General features: G+C 40.4%; 1 protein-coding gene across 1 annotated transcript in view; it reads left to right on the top strand.

Moving 5' to 3' along the window:
* The window catches only part of TULP3 (tubby like protein 3), a 62,121-nt gene that overhangs the window by 27,879 nt on the left and 21,443 nt on the right, over positions 1-12,799 (top strand). Inside the window, exon 5 of the mRNA XM_006891371.1 lies at positions 11,931-12,064. Coding sequence (XP_006891433.1) covers positions 11,931-12,064 — 134 coding nt within the window. The remainder of the gene's footprint in view (positions 1-11,930; positions 12,065-12,799) is intronic.

Below are 12,799 nucleotides of genomic sequence, written 5' to 3'. Positions count from 1 at the left end.
CTGCTACTTTGCTGAATTGGAAAACTATGTCCAATAGTTTTCTTGCTGAGTCTTTAGGGTTTTCTGGGTGTACTATCATATCATCTGCATAGAGAGATAATTTTACCTCCTCTTTGCCAATTTGAATACCTCTTATTTCCTTCTCTTGTCTTACTGCTATTGCTTAGACTTCCAATACAACATTGAATAAGAGAGGTGAGAATGGCATCCTTGCCTAGTTCCTGTTCTTAAAGGGAATGCCTTTAACCTCTGTCCGTTGAGAACAATGTTGGCTCTCAGGTTTGCATAAATACTTTTTACTATGTTGAAGAAAGTCCCCTCTAATCCTATTTTGTTGAGTGTTTTAATCAGGAAGGGGTGTTGGATATTGTCAGAGGCCTTTTCTGCATCAATTGATAGGATGATGTGGTTCTTTTTCTTTGCTTTGTTAATGTGATGAATTACATTAAATTCTTGGTATATATAATACCAAGAAGAAGATAATAAAAGAATACCAGAAGAATGTTTATTTATGCTTTATTGACTGCACAAAGGCATTTGACTGTGTGACTCATAACAAATTGTGGCTGACACTGAGAAGACCTAGACCAGGAGGCTGTTGTGCAAACAGAGCAGGGGAACACTGCATGGTTTAAAATTGAGAAGGGAGTGCGTCAGGGTTGTGTTTTCTCTCCATACCTACAGATTGAATAATCTGTATGCTGAACAAATTATCTGCGAGACTGGAGGAGGAGTATGGTATCAGGATCAGAGGGAGACTCATCAATAATGTCATTATGCAGATGACACAACCTTGCTTGCTGAATGTGAGGAGGACTTGAAGCACTTACTGCAAAAGATCAAGGAATATAATAATAGTACTTGAAAATATAGTCTTTCTGTCTAGCACCTCAAGAATTTTCTGGCTTTTGCTACCAAAAAAATTTATATACAATTTACATAAGTTCATACAGAGTGGATACATTAGTAGTTTTTATTTACAGAGTTTTGCAAAAGTCACCATAAGAATTTGTACAACAGTTTCATTACCTCCAAAAGAAACCATTTCTCCACTAGCCAATCTTTCCCCAGCCCCGAGCCCGGTCAGCTTTATGTCTATAGATTTACTTGTTCTAGACTTGTATAACAAAGGAAACATATGTAGTCCTTTGAGACTGGCTTCTTTCACTCTGCATAATGCTTTTTCCTTGTTGTAGCATGTATCAGAATTGCTTCCTTTTTACTGTCACATAATAATTGGACATTTTCTTTGTCCATTCACAGATGATAAACATTTGGATTTTTTTTTCTGCCAGATGGTGGGGTTTTTGGTAGTTGGTTTTTTGTTGATGTTGTTGTTGTTTTCGCTATTATGTAACTTTATGGTTCAGGTTTTTGTGTGGATATATTTTCATTTGAGATTGACTTATTTTTAAAAAGTAGCCCTTGACTTGCCCTTGTACTTGGATGTCCTTTACTTGAGTTAAGCTAATGCCAGCTGTGAACTGTACAAAAGCATATAATGGTTTTCTTTCTTCTGAGGTTGTTGAATGTGGGCAGGAAGTGGTTTGGAGGAAAAGCCACACTACTTGTTGTTAAGTCCGTAATTTGTATGCTATTTCAGCTTTTTATGAGGCCCTAGCTCTGCCGCTCTCTCTTGGGCAAGTGACCTGAGATTCCTATTCCCACATATTAATCTGCATTGTTGTTGTATGCTATCGAGTTGGAACCACTCCATGATAGCTGACCCCTGGGTGGTTTTCGGAGGCAGTAAATCGCATGAAGGGTGATTGCTCATCCTTCTCTCACAGAGCAGCTGGTGGGTTCAAACCATGTGCCTTTAGGATTGCAATAACTTAATATCCCTTAAGAACAACATTGATTTTAAGAAGAAGAGATGTTTTAGGTTTGAGGTTTAATGAATACTGACTCTTGCAAGAAATACCAAAGGATCCTAAAGCCACTGAGTGAAGTAGGAGACAAAGGATATGAATTTTCCAAATCTGTCTATCCATTTTGGGGACTAGGGCTTATTTGGGGAGTGACAGGCCAGCAGAATGTAGAGTTTTTAAAAATACCTTCTCTTGGAAGCAAGAATGGTGAAACTGTCTCACTTTGGACATGTTATCAGAGGGGCCAGTCCTTGGTGAGGGACATCGTGCTTGAAAAGGTGGAGGGTCAACAGAAGAGAGGACGACCCTCAACAAGGTGGATCATCACAGTGACTGCAGCAGTGGGCTTAAATATGTGGGAGATGGTGAGAATGGCAAAGGATGGGGCAGGCTTCAGATCTGTATTTTGTTGGGTCGCTAGGAGTTATAATTTACTTGATGACACATAATGACATCAATCTCTTGAGTGAGTGTTCTAGTCAGTGGCTGTGTCTAGGACTTGTCGGTCTGGTCTTTTACATTCTGGGGATAGTTGGTGCTATTCATATATTATGTCTTGAGAGTGATTCCTAACTATAGCTTGTAGGGACAGACAGGAAAAGAGAACAAAATGGCCTTCATTTGATAATTCCACTAAACGAAGTCAAAGTCCCTACTTTCTCTTAAGATATTTTATATATATAAAATGTTAGCCCTGTACATTAGTACCGGGTATGTTATTGTATCCATTAGTTACAAAAGACAGTCCTTTTCTTGCCTGAGGTTTTGTAAGGAGTTAATTTTCTGTTATTTTGTTATTTGCACTTTCTGTCTTCTCCCCAGACATTGCCCTGACTCTGACTTCTAACACATAGATTAGTTTTCCTTGGTTTTAAACAAGGAGATCTGTACTGTCAAAATAGTTTGTTCCTTTTAGTTGCAGAATTGTATGCTATTGTCAAGCAAATGAAACCCTCATAAAAAAACAAAAGACAATACCCCCATTGCTATCATGTTGATTCTGGTTCATGGTGACTGTACCTGTTGCAGAACACTAAGGTGCATCAGGTTTTCTTGGCCGTAATCCTTGCAAAAGCAGATTGCATGCCTTTTCTTCCTCATTGCTGCTGAGTGGATGCAAACCATTTTTGCCACCAGGGACCTATGCTGTTGTATAAAGTCACAGTGTTCCTAGTCAAATAGTGATTATTGTTTGTTGTTATGTGCCGTCGAGTCGCTTGTGACTAATAGCGACCCTAGGTAGAACAGTCCTAAACTGTGCTTTGTCCTGTGCCAGTCGCACTGTGTCCAACACACCCACTCCGATTACCTCAGTCACTGAATCAATCCATCTCATAGAGGGCCTTCCCCTCCTGCACTGTCCCTCCACCCTCCCAAGTATGATGTCCCTCTCCAAGGACCAGTTGCTCCTTACAACATGTCCAAAGTATGTCAGATGAAGCCCCAGAATCCTTGCCCGGTTTAACCCTTTCCAGGATGAATCTGTTTGTTTTCCTAGCAGTCCATGGTATTCTCAATACTCTTCTCCAGTACCACAGCTCAAAGGCATCATTCTCCTTCTATCCTCCCTAGTCATTGTCCAACTCTCTGATGCATAACAAGTGATTGCAAAGACCATGGCCTGTATACTTAAGTAAAAATACCCAAACCACTATTGTTATGAATATTCTTAAATGTATGTCTTTTGTTAATATATGAGCATATTTCTGTTGAGTGTAGACTCAGGAATGAATCGTACTGTCAGAAGTGTATCTTATTACACCTCTGACTGTATGTTCAATTAGATAGCTAATGCCAGGTTTTTGTTTTTTAAAGTTATTACTTTTTTTATTTGAACGAAGATTTATAAATCATATTGCGTTTTTATGCAATTATTCATAGACATTTTTATAACATTAATTGCCAGTCTGATCACTTCCTAAATATTTCATCTTTTTGGTGGCTATTGTAAATGTAATGCCAGCTTTTTAAAAATGGTTATACCAATATTTGGCCTTACTAGCAGTGTTAAATAAAGGGTCCTGGTGGCACAGTGGTTAAAATTCTTTGGCATCTCACTGAAAGGTCATCAGTCCAACTCACCAGTTACTCCAGGGGGATTAGCTGTGAAGATTTTACAGCCTTAGAGACCGTGTGGAACAACCACTAGAATCATTGCGTTGATTCAGAGTCGTCATTGTTGGCAGAGTTGTTCCTATCTTTGCTAATGCTTGATATTAATAACTTGTTTTTGTTGTTTTTTTGGTGCCCTCAAGTCAATTATGACTCATAACAACTGTCTGAACAATGACTCTGAACCTTATCCTATCCTGAGTCAGCCTCACCATTTCTGACACATTTGACCCCATTGTTACAGTCACTGTCAGTTCATCTCATTACGCATCTTCCTCTCTTGTGCTGACCCTCCACCTTTCCAAGTATGATGTCCTCTAAGGACGCACCCCTCCTGACAGAGTTTCATGATCCTTGTCCAAGGAGCATGGTTTTACTTTTTTTAGGATAGACCTCTTTGTTCTCCTGGTAATTCATGAGATATTCAATACTTTTTTCCAGCACCACAAGGCAAAAGCATCAATTCTTCTTCATTTCTCCTTATTGTCTGGCTTTCAGATGCATAGCTAGCAAATGAAAAGACTATGACTTGGATCAAGTGCACCTTAGTCTTTAGACTAATATCATCACTCTTTAGACTCTGGAGAGGTCCTTGACAAGAGATTTTTTTTTCCCCCAGTGCACCTCATCTTTTGACTCCCTAACTCTTCCTGCCAAGAGTGTTGATTGTGGATCCAAAGAAGGTGAAATCGTTGACAACTTCAATCCTTTCTCCATCTCCCAGTAGTGAGGATTTTTGTTTTCTTGATGTTGAGGTGCAATCCACATTGAAGGCAATAGTCCTTGATGTTCTGTAGCAAGTGCCTCAAGCCCCCCTCAGTTTCAGCAAGTAAGGTGGTGTGATCTACATAAAGCAGGTTGTTCATGAATCTTCCTCCAATCCTGATACCACACTCTTCTTTGTAAAGTCCAACTTATGTGACAGTATTTCATTGTGATTTTTGTCCATACTTCTCTGAATACTAATGAGTTGAACATCTATTTTTCCTGGCCATTTTGGATATCCTCATTTAATAGAAGAGAGATACAGACGGTATCTTCAAGTCACTTACAGCACTTCTTCGTATATTCTAAATGTTAGCTCTCTATTGGTACATAAATCTTGAAAATATTTTTCATACTCTCTACTGTGAGATTAGCATAGATAGGACAGGGTTCAGATCTGTTGTTCAGAGTGACAGTGTGTCATATTCAACTCTATGGTACCCATGAACAACAATTGTCTTTTGTTGGCTAAACTTCTTCATTTTATTATCGTTCAATTTATCAGTCTTTGCTTTTGATGGTGGTTTTTAAAAATTATTGTCACTTTAACAAAAGTTTACGAAAAAGTTGAATTTTCATTCATTGTTGCACATTTTCCTCCCTACCCCGCCCCCACAGTTCATTTAAAAAATATTCATTCATTTTGCATCATTTCTTCCCTCTCTTCCACCTCTCCCCTAGTCCACTTTGCTCTTATTCTGGGCTGTTGTCATACAGATAATGCCTAATCATATATTCCTTTTAAACAATTCTTTCCTTCATCTGTTCTGATGCAGTGTACCTTATTTATCCCTTCTTTTCTTAGTTTTCCCCAAAGCCCCATGTCAGTCCTGTTTTATAACAGTGGGATTATGCAGTATTTGTGCTTTTTTGACTGAGATATTTCACTCAGCATAATGTTGTATAGGGTCACCCATGTTGTGTAATATTTTATGAGTATTTTGTTTTTCAGTGCTGCATAGTATTCCATTGTGTGACTACACCATAGTTTTTCTATCCATTCATTTGTTGATGGGCACTTGGGTTGCTTCCATCTCTTTGCTATTGTTTATAACTTAGTGGTAAATATGAGTGTACATATAACTGTTTGGGTTCCAGCTCTAGTTTCTTTAGGATATATTCTAAGTAGTGGAATTGTTGGGTCAAATGGTATTTCTATTTCCAGCTTTTTACTAAAGCACCATCCTGTTTAAGAAATATTTTCCCATCCTGAAGTTATGAAGATACCTTGTGCTTTCTTAAAAAACATTATTTTTACCTTTTTACTTTTGAATAGTTGTGTATGGTGTGAGTGAATATATGTCATTTATTTATATATTAACTAGGAAAAAATGAAATAGGATACCTATTCATATCATACTCAAAAAGATGCAAACTGTGGAACTTTTAAAATTTGTTTCTTTTTAAATACTGTCTTTCTTTAATGTTTATTTTATTATTTGTGTGTGTGTATGTGTGTGTGTGTGTGTGTGTATACCATCAAATCAAATCTGACTGATAGAAGAAGAGATTGCCTCTCCTTCTCCAGCAGAGCATCTGGTGGATTTGAACCGCACACCTCTGGGATTGCAGTGTAGTTTTTTGCCACTAGGACACCAGAGCACCATTAAATACTGTCTTTTTTAAACCACAACTTAATAGTGCTATCTTTGTCATAAATCAAGAGAGAATTTGTTGATATTCTCGTCAATTTTTTGGCCTTTTTACCTGTCCTTGGGGTCAGTGTCACACTGGTTTTCATTATTACAGTTTTGAATCTATATGTAGCATGTCCTCTCACTTTCTTCCCCTGGACCCCCCTTCAAGAGAATCCTGGCTTCTTGTTCCTTTGTATTTCCATTCAAATTTTTAGAATCAGCTGTTAAAGGAAATAAAAAAATTACACATCATGACATTTTGAGAAGAAGCATGTAGAATGTAGGAAGCTCTGGTGATGTGGTCACCGTGAATGCGCTTTGAATCCACCAATGGCTCCACAGAACAAAGGCAGGCAGGCTTCCTCCTTTATGATTTACAGCCTCAAAAACCAGGTGGGGCATCACTGTGGGTTGGAACCTACTCTACAGCAATGAGTTATGTTGAATGTGAGAGCTTTGGTCACATAGTACATAGTGTACTGCATTACTAAACCAAACGCCTCCCATTTCGGGCATTTTGAAGCCATCAAGTAGCTCCTTGGAAGAAAGATGGCCATCTTTTCCTATTAAGATTTACAACCTTGATAGGGGAGACCTCGTCTGCCCTGGGAGCACAGGCCCCTCTGCACAGTCACCGCCGCCGGTTCACACCCGCAACTCACCATGGATGATGACATCATTGTGCTTGTGGTTGACAGTGGATTCAACATGTGCAAGGCCAGCTTGACAGGGTACAATGCCCCCCAGGCTATCTTCTCCTTCACCGTAGGGTGCTCTTAGCATCAGAGAATGTTGGTGGGCATGAGCCAGAAGGACTCCTACATGGGTAATTAAACCCAGAGCAAGAGAGGCGTCCTGACCCTCAAGTACCCCATTGAGCATGGCATAGTCACCAACATCGGACAACATGGAGAAGATCTGGCACCACACCTTCTACAACGGGCTGCGTGTGGCCCCTGAAGAGCACCTTGTGCTGCTGACAGAGGCCCCCCCTACACCCCAAGACTAACTGGGAGAAGAAGACCCAGATCATGTTCAAGACCTTTTACACCCCTTCCATGTTAGTTGCCATCCATGCCGTGCTGTCCTTGTACACCTCTGGCCACACACCGGCACTGGGATGGGTTCCAGTGATGGGATCACCCACACTGTACCCCAACTCTGAGGAGTATACCCGCCCCCATGCCATCCTGCATCTGGACCTGGCTGGCTGGGACCTGACAGACGACCTTATGAGGATCCGCACCAAGCGAGGCTACAGCTTCACCACCATGACCAAGTGGGAAATCGTGGATGACATCAAGGAGAAACTCTTACGTTGCACTGGACTTTGAGCAGGAGATGGCCATGGCGGCTTCCTCATCCTCCTTAGAGAAGAGTTACAGGCTGCCTGATGGACAGGTCATCACCATCGGCAGTGACTGTTTCCACAGCCCCAAGGCTCTCTTTCAACCCTTCTTCCTAGATGTGGAGTCTTGTGGCATCCACGAACCTACCTTCAACTCCATCATAAAGTGTGATGTTGACCTCTGCAAGGACCTTTACTCCAATATGGTGCTGTCTGGAGGGTCCACCATGTACCCAGGCATCGCTGGCCAGATGCAGAAAGAGATCACAGCACTGGCCCTTAGCACAATGAAGATCAAGATGATTGCTTCCCCTCTGAGAGCACATACACTGCGTGGATTGGCGGCTCCATCCTGGCCTCCCTGTCCACCTTTCAGCAGATGTGGATCAGCAAGCAAGAGCACCAGTCTGGCTGCACTCCATTGTCCACAGCAAATGCTTCTAGGTGGACTCATTAGTTACGTTATACCCTTTCTTGATTAAAGAAAAAATAACAAAAAAGAAAACCCCAACAAACCCACACACCTAACCTGCTCTGAAAAAAAAACACCAAAACAACATATTGGCATGGCTTTGTTACTTTTTTTTTCCCCCCGCTTGACTCATAGTTTTAAAACTGGAACAGTAGGGGTGACAGCAGTTGGTGTGAAGTGAGAATTCCCTCCCACACCCAGTTCTCCAATGTGTTTCAGGACTTTGTACATTATTCTTTCTTTTTTAAAATAATAATTCCAAATAATTGTGACATGGCGAAGTGATAGGAAGCGCCTTCCTTTCCATATGCCTCTCCCTTGCCCCTAAGGAGAGGGATGCTGTCTCCCCACCCTGGGTTGAGTCACGGATAGGGCATGGGAGGTAGCATTACTTTTGTGTAAATGATATGTAATCAAATTTTAAAAAAAAATCTTCCGCTTTAATACTTGTTCTTTTAATTTAGTTTTTGTTTTTAGTAGTTAGCCAGTAGAGGCCCTACTTTTTTGGGCCCCAGCCCTTTCCCTCAGTTCTAGAAATATGAAGGTTTTTGGTCTCCCTGGGGTGGCTGAGATGCGGAGGCAGCCAGGGCTTTACCTGTACACTTATTTGAGACCACTTGAATAAAAGTGCAGCCTTGAAAGAAAGAAAAAAAAATATTAACAGCCTCAGAAAACCTGGTGGAGGGTCACTGTGAGTCGGGATTGACTCAGTGGCAGTGAAAAATCCAATGCAAATACTATTTTGAGGAGAATGTCTATCTTTAGCCTATTGAGTCCTCCAGCCATCCACAACATCTGTATCTTTAATTAAGTTTTCTTTCATTTGTTTGAGTTTGTTTTCCTAGGTTACTATAAAGAGGTCTTGTATATTTTTCATTAGCTTTATTTCTAGGTACATGATACCATTCATACTGTTAGAAATAAATGGTATTATTTTAAAATACTTCCTATCTAAATTTCTATTGCTATTACATCAAAAAAAGAATTTACTTCCATCTATTGATCAGTTACTCAAAATCTTGAATTATTTTCCAGTTTCTGTATAGATAAATGTCTATAAATAACAACAGGGTTTCCCCCCCCTTATCAGTCCCTTTGCCTCATTTATTTTATCGATCTTTATTGTACTGACCATCTCCTCCAGTCCAGTCATGAATAGAAGTGGTAACGATGGTACATATCTTGCCTATTTACCGTCTCACAAAGAAACCTTTTTTAAAAATAAATAAATAAATAAATAGGGTTTCATGCAATCATTCCATTCATTTAGTTTCAAAACATTAATGATAATTTACCAATGTCATGTGTTACACTGTCTTATCATATATCCTCACTGTACCTTACTCACTGGGAAAACTTTCCACTTTCAGATATAAGCTCAATTTTGTTATGTGCTATTGAGTCAGAACTGACCCATAGCTAACCCTTGAGCAGGTTATCAGAGGCTGTAGATTTCAGGACAGAAGATTGCCCATCTTTTTCTCAAGGCGCAGATAGTAGACTTGAACCATGTGTATTTGGGTTGGCAGTACAGATCCTTACCACTGAGCCACCAGTGCTCATAAGCGTGCTATGTGTTTTTAAATACCTTTATCAGATTAAGGGAGTTCTCTTCTGTTCTTAGGGAGCTCTGTTAGTCTAATGGCAAGAAATTGCATTGCAATCCAGAAGGCAACTTAAATTCTTACTGTGCTAAGAGAGTCAGTTACCTCTTAATTTTTCTCCCCAACTTTATTGACAGTGTTGTTGTTGTTATGTACCGTCGAATCACTTGCGACTCATAGTGATCCTATGTACAACAGCCCTGAACTCTGTTATGTCCTGTGCCAATCGCACTGTCTCTGACACACTCATCCCGATTACCCCAGTCACCAATTCAGTCCATCTCCTAGAGGGCCTTCCCCTCCTGCGCCTGCCCTCCAACCCTCCCAAGCATGATGTCCCTCTCCAAGGACCGGTCTCTCCTTACAACATGACCAAAGTATGTCAGACGAAGCCTCAGAATCCTTGCCTCCAAGGAGCAGCCCAATTTAACCCTCTCCAGGATGAATTTGTTTGTTTTCTTAGCAGTCTGTGGTACCTTCAATATTCTTCTCCAACACCACAGCTCAAAGGCATCTATTCTCCTTCTATCCTCCTTAGTCATTGTCCAACTCTCTGACGCATAACAAGTGATTGCAAAGACCATGGCCTGTATCAGACACACCGTAGTCTCCAGAGAGACACAGTTGCTCTTCAGTACTTTAGAGAGGCTCCCAACAGCAGACTTTCCCACTGCAATACGTCTTTTAATTTCCTGGCTGCTGGTGCCAAAAGTGTTGACTGTGGAGCCAAGCAAACTAAAGCTGTGAACAATCTCAATCTCTTCATCATCCATCCTGATGCTGCCAATTGGTCCAGTGGTGAGAATCTTTGTCTTCTTAACATTGAGCCTCAATCCATTCTGAAGGCTGCAGTCCTTGACCCTCTGCAGCAGGTGCTTCAGGTCCTCTTCAGTTTCAGCAAGCAGGATTGTGTCATCTGCATAACGCAGATCGTTGATAGATCGTCCACCAATCCTGATGCCACATTTCTCCTCATAGAGCCCAGCCTCCCGGATGATCTGTTCTGCATACAGGTTGAAAAGGTATGGAGACAGGATGCATCCCTGGCGTACGCCCAATTTTGAACCATGCAGTATTTCCTTGCTCTGTTCTGATGACTGCCTCTTGGTTCAAGTATAGGTTTTGCATTAGCACGATCAAGTGTTCTGGGATTCCCATTCTTCTCAAAGTCAGCCACATTTGTTATGGTCCACACAGTCAAATGCCTTTGCATATAAAAAAACACGTACATACTTAAAATGTACTGTCTGGTTAGTTTTGGCTTATGTTTACATCTGTAATACTTATAAAAATAATTTCACAATGAAGACAATACACTTTTCCATCATTTCATGCTACCCCTTTGGAACTCATCCCTCCCTCCATCTAGTTTCCAGACAGTCATTGATGTGCTTCCTCTCACTATAATTTAGTTTGTATTTTATAGAATTCCATATAAGTGAAATAATGTCTTTATAGATAGATAGATAGATATATAGATAGATAGATATATAGATATTTTCCTTTTACTCAGCATAATTTTTCTGACATTTATGTTGTTTATGTTTATATATTTATGTTGTTTATATTATATAGTTTCTTCCATGTTTATTGCTGATAGTAATTGATTGTAGGGAGGTCTGGTGACCTAGTGTTAAGAAGCTGTTCTGCAATCCCAAAGGCACATGTTTTGAATCCACCAGCTTCTCCACAGGAGAAGGATGGACAGTCTCCTCCCATGTGATTTAACTGCCTCTGAAAACCCAGTGGAGGGTCAGCTATGGGTCACTTCCAACCTGATGGTACACACAACAGCAGTAATCCTTTGTATTGTTGTGCCACAATTTGTTTATCCAAATAATGGACACGTGGGTTGATTTTACAAAGTGGCTGTGAATATTTGTGTACAAGTTTTTGAATTGACATCCAATCTGCTTTTCCTCTTGGGTAACCAGGAGTAGTAAGTATATGTTTTTAGTGGAAACGTGAATAAGAATATAAAGAAAGTATTGTCAGAGTTTGAATAAAACAGCTATATTTTAGATCAGAATAGTTTTAGGTAGGTAAATTGAAACAATCTTTTGTCTAAAATGCTTAGGGCTATTTTTAAGCCAGTGTTGACAGTTCTTCCTTTCCTGTCAGGTATCTCAGGTAGCTTGAACTTTGATGAAGAGGAAACTGATGGGGAGGAAGAAGAACAAAAAAAATTAGGAACTCATTCACCAAATTCTGAAACAAAAAGACCCAATTCTGCATCCAGCCAGAAATCGACCACAGTATGTAGCTCTGAAATGTCTTTCTTTGATTTAAATACTTTCCAAGCATATCTTTACTAATGAAGCTTGCATTTAGACTTAAATATTCATGACTTTTTTTTTTTCATGACTTTTAATATCTTTTGTCAAGTCAGCTTTGTGAGGCTCTGTCCCTCTTTTCATATTGGCTCCTTTGTTGTTGTTATTATGTGCCGTTGAGTCACCTGTGACTCATAGTGACCCTATGTATAACAGACCTAAACCCCACTCTATCCTGTGCCAATCTTACCGTCTCTAACACATCTACCCCCGTTACCCCAGCCACTGAGTCAATCCATCTCATCAAGGGTCTTCCTCTCCTGCATTGTCCCTCCCCACTCCCAAGCATGACATCCCTTGCCAGGAACTAATCCTGCCTTCCAACATGCCCAGAGTATGTCAGACGAAGCTTCAGAATCCTTGCCTCCAAGGAGCAGCCTGGTCTCACTCTCTCTAGGATGAACCTGTTTGTTCTCCTTGAAGTCCATAATATAGTCAGTACTCTTCTCCAGCACCACAGCTTCAGTACTCCTATATCCATGTCTTTCTTTAAATTTTGGCTTCCCTTCATTTTGTCAGAATATGGAAGGTACAGGGGTAAATCGTTTGGAGTTTTTGTCATGTTGTTGTTGTTATGTGCCGTCGAGTCGTTTCCGACTCATAGCGACCCTATGCACAACAGCCCTAAACCCTGCTCTATCCTGCGCCAACCGCACC

The sequence above is a fragment of the Elephantulus edwardii genome, unplaced genomic scaffold, assembly GCF_000299155.1.
Source record: "Elephantulus edwardii isolate Elephantulus edwardi_28Jun2011 unplaced genomic scaffold, EleEdw1.0 scaffold00096, whole genome shotgun sequence".
Taxonomy (NCBI): domain Eukaryota; kingdom Metazoa; phylum Chordata; class Mammalia; order Macroscelidea; family Macroscelididae; genus Elephantulus; species Elephantulus edwardii.
The sequence above is the reverse complement of the archived record's forward strand: the minus strand, read 5'-3'. Positions and strand labels throughout refer to the sequence as shown.